Source organism: Nematolebias whitei, chromosome 16 (genome assembly GCF_014905685.2).
Source record: "Nematolebias whitei isolate Nwh7 chromosome 16, NemWhi1, whole genome shotgun sequence".
NCBI lineage: Eukaryota > Metazoa > Chordata > Actinopteri > Cyprinodontiformes > Rivulidae > Nematolebias > Nematolebias whitei.
The window spans coordinates 9899332-9903689 of record NC_056513.1 but is presented as its reverse complement, the minus strand read 5'-3'; the positions used below and the strand labels follow the sequence as shown (position 1 = coordinate 9903689).

General features: G+C 44.5%; 1 protein-coding gene across 1 annotated transcript in view; it reads left to right on the top strand.

The window, feature by feature from the left end:
• The window catches only part of LOC119422750 (calpain-1 catalytic subunit-like), an 18640-nt gene that overhangs the window by 7373 nt on the left and 6909 nt on the right, over positions 1-4358 (top strand). The window contains exons 4-10 of the mRNA XM_037690144.1: positions 1672-1790; positions 2018-2151; positions 2552-2720; positions 2800-2883; positions 3266-3351; positions 3419-3493; positions 3566-3726. Coding sequence (XP_037546072.1) covers positions 1672-1790; positions 2018-2151; positions 2552-2720; positions 2800-2883; positions 3266-3351; positions 3419-3493; positions 3566-3726 — 828 coding nt within the window. The remainder of the gene's footprint in view (positions 1-1671; positions 1791-2017; positions 2152-2551; positions 2721-2799; positions 2884-3265; positions 3352-3418; positions 3494-3565; positions 3727-4358) is intronic.

Below are 4358 nucleotides of genomic sequence, written 5' to 3'. Positions count from 1 at the left end.
AACCAGACCTGGTTTTAATGTCATCAGGTCCAGAACAGAACCAGACCTGGTTTATTGCAGTGGCCCCTGAGGGCCCAGAATATTGAAAAGCTAACAGAGTAGATGAAGCTCTCAGCAGTCAGACAGAACCCATCAGCAACCATCTTAGAAGCTGTTATTTCCAGAAAGCACCTGAAGGCAGCACTTTATGGTAAATGGACTGTACTCATAGCCCCTTTCTATCTTATCAAGATACTCAAAGCTCTTTACAACACAATCCATGTCCTCATTTACACATCACTCTACTAGATCTACCCGGTATACAAATAACACTCAGAGCTTTATCACATTCATACACTGATGGGACACACATTGGAGGCAATGAGGGGTTCAGTGTCTTGCCCAGGGATACTTCAGCATGTAACTGCTGGTGGGATCGAACCCCCAACTCTCGCATTGGAGGATGACTGCTCTAACCACTCAGCCACAGCCGCCCACTTTAGCCATATCCATTGATTGATCTGCGACGTCAGCCTGATGGAGACTCCATCAGCAGCTCTTCGTGTTGTTGATGATGTTTTTTAGCTGTTAGCAGTAACGAGTCCCTACAGACCCTCAGGATAATGGAGTCAGCTGATGTTCTGTCTGCTGCATTAACATTTCCTGGAACACAAACTCATCTTCCTGCATTCAGCATCCTCATCATCTGATCTGAGGTCAGCCCTAACAGGAAGACTGATGCATTCACAAACCTATCAGGACATTTTTTAAATGGTGTCCTCAACAGTCCACAGCTAAAGGACTCTAAAGATCTGAAGCTCTCGACCTTGACCTCTCTTAGTGGCTTTAAACAACCGTTAAGTTCCTGGCAAGAACCAATGCAGACATGTTCTTGTTTTTAGTATTTTACATCGCTTTATAATGTAGCTGTTTTTTTCAATACTTTTCCTTTTAATTATCCTTTTTAATTACCATTTTATTTTGACTTGTTAATTTTTTTATTTATTTGTACGCATCCTCTATTGTTGTCTTTGTTAAAATCAGGTCTCTCTTGTAATGAGTTCCCGAGGCTCAATGGGACCAACCTGTTTAAATAAAGGTTGAATTAATTTCTATCTTAACATGTGTTTTTTGTCTTTCCTCCTATAGAAAGTTCACCTGGACCTGTTATGTCTGTTTCTACTTCCTGTCCTCTCAAACCCCAGCCGGTCAAAGCAGATGACCACTCGTCCTGTGCCTGGTTCTGCTGGAGGTTTCTTCCTGTTAAAATGGAGTTTTTCCTTCCCACTGTCTCCTTTGTGCTTGCTCAGGATGGGAGACTGTGACGAAGTGAAGATTCAACACAATCTGCTGCTTTCATACATAGATAGCTTTTACTGATTGACTCTTATAACGTATGTGAATGTTTTTGTTCAGTGCACTGAGACGACTTCTGTTGTGACTTGGAGCTACAGAAATAAACTGAACTGAATTGAATTGGTTGGTTGGTTCATTCTTTCAGCAGACGACACAACAGAGTTTGACCAGCAGGAGGTTCTGTTGTCATCATGTTTTATCCATAAATGAGGTGTTTCTAACTGAGAGAATGAAAACATGATCCATGTGTTTGTGACGACGTGCAGCAGGTCAGATGTTACCTGAACTTTAAGGTGGAGTGTGTCCTCTCATTGGACCTGTTCTGGGTTTTTCTAGGAGACTGCTGGCTGCTTGCTGCAATTGGCTCTCTAACTTTGAATGAACAGCTGCTACATCGTGTGGTTCCTCACGGCCAGAGCTTCACCCATCAATATGCTGGCATTTTCCACTTCCAGGTGAGAGTCTACCTGTCAACAAGCCACACCCACTGCCCTTCATGACAAAGAGGCATGCTGGGAGGCATTTGATGACAGATTCTCTAACTTTTATCCTAATGTGATCTCTGTTCAAAAAAACTTTGGATTTTGTCTGTCTGTCCATTTGCCTGTCTTTCTTTCTGTTTGTCTGTCCATCCGTCCGTCTCTTAGTCTGTCCTTCTGTCCATCCGTCTCTCTGTCTTCAGTTCTGGCAGTTCGGGGAGTGGGTGGACGTGGTGATCGATGACCGTCTGCCGGTGAAAGACGGGGAGCTGCTCTTTGTCCATTCTGCTGAGGGGACAGAGTTCTGGAGTGCCCTGCTGGAGAAGGCCTACGCCAAGTAAGACCATCCATCCACCATCCATCTGTCATCCATCCATCCACAGATCCATCCAACCAACCATCCATCCAACCATTCATCCATCCATCCACAGATTAATCCATCCAACCATTCATATACCCCTCCCTCCATCCATCCATCCATCCATCCATCCAACCAACCATTCATCCATCCATCAACCATTCATCCATCTATCCATCCATCCATCCATCCAATCATCATCCATTCATGTATGTTTGTTTGTGAGTGATCTGGTGTTTCCTGCTGATCCTAGAACCTTCTGCATGTTCTGAACTTACCTGACTCTATTGTCTTTTCTAAACCCAGATGAACTCTCGACCTAGTTCTGCTGATGTTCTGGTGATGTTGTGTTCCTGTCTTTCTCTTTGCATGTCCTCAGGTTGAATGGATCCTACGAGGCGTTGTCTGGAGGCAGCACCACTGAAGGTTTTGAGGACTTCACAGGTGGTGTGTCAGAGATGTACGAGCTGAAGAAGGCTCCCAGAGATCTTCATCGTATCATCATCAAAGCTCTGGAAAGAGGCTCTCTGCTGGGTTGCTCCATCGACGTCAGTCACTGTTCCTTGTACTTTTTTCACCACATCAGCTGGTGTTTCTCTCCACCTAATGAGTCTGCTCTGCCCTCAGATCAGCAGCGCCTTAGACATGGAAGCCGTCACCTTCAAGAAGCTGGTTAAAGGCCACGCCTACTCCGTGACAGGCCTCAGACAGGTGAGTCGGGCTGATTCTTCTGTTGAACCTACAGCAGCATGTTGATTTGTCCTCGTTGTGTTTCAGGTTGGTTCTGAAACAAGACAACAGCACCGTGGGCATCTAATTTATAAGAATTTTGTATTGATCTATTCAGGAAAAGTCTAGAAACAAACCAGGACAGTTCAGAAAATGAAGCAGTTGGACCTTATTCTGTAAAGATGAGTGTCTTCCCACCATCACTTCAGACCTGCAGGTTGTGGAGCTCTGAGCTTCAAACTGCAGGAGAAACTTTGTTTCTGTAGAATCATCACAGGACTGGTCTGGATTGAAATCACCCTGGTCAGGTCCACATTTCTTCTTTGTGTTGTGTTTTTCTTAAGCCTGGATGTCTTCACTGCAGGTGGAGTATCGTGGCCGGCAGGAGCGTCTGATCCGGATCAGGAACCCCTGGGGTCAGGTGGAGTGGACCGGAGCCTGGAGCGACAGGTGAGTACCCCACATGCCTGTATGTGAACAAAGTGCTCAAACACTGAGGTAAACTTTCACGTTTCAGTTCCTCAGAGTGGAACCAAGTGGACTCTGCAGAGAAGGATGAGTTGCTGTGTAAGATGGACGATGGGGAGTTCTGGTAGGTCCATTCTGAAAGAATAACTCTAAACCCTGGAGCTCCAGAGCCCAGTAAGATTTATTTCTGTGTCAGGATGTCGTTCCAGGAGTTTCTGCGTCAGTTTTCACGTTTGGAGATTTGCAACCTGACTCCAGATGTTCTCAGTCAAGACACCACCAGCTTCTGGGCCACCACCACATTTAAGGGCAGCTGGAGGAAAGGAAGCACCGCCGGTGGCTGTAGGAACCACCCAAGTGAGTACAGAAGGGGCAGATAGATACTGGTCTAAGTTTTAGAGTCAGAGTCACAGGTGAGGGACTAAAATTTGGAAGACAACAAATCAGGGCCTCATGTATCAAAGAGTGCACAGTTTTCATTCTGAAAGTTGTAAGAACAAAATGAGGAAAGTGTGTGCGCACTGAAACATTCAGATGTATCAAACTGTGTGCATGGATGTCTCTGTTCACCTTTCCATCAAACATTCTGATGAACAGAACTGAGACTCCTTCCCTGACACGCCTCCTTTTAAACATGTAAAATAGATGCAAATGTCTTCTGCAGGTGGAATTCTCCTCTCTGTACGTTAAAAATAATGTCTAGATACAGCAGAATGGAATTAAATTAAACCCATTTTCCATTAAACTCCATTAATGAGTTTAATGGAATGAGTCACAGACACCCCTAAATAATTAGTAGGTGTAAAAACATGTTTATCCATTGGTTCTTCTTCAACAGCAAGATTCTTCTATGTTTTTTACTGTTAGCTGGTTGGATGCTAAATGGTTTGTTGGTTAGAGGTTTTTAGATTAGTGGATGTCATGTTGTTGGTTGGTTGGTTGATTGGTTGGTTGGTTAGTTGGTTGATTGGTTGGTTGGTTGAGTTTTT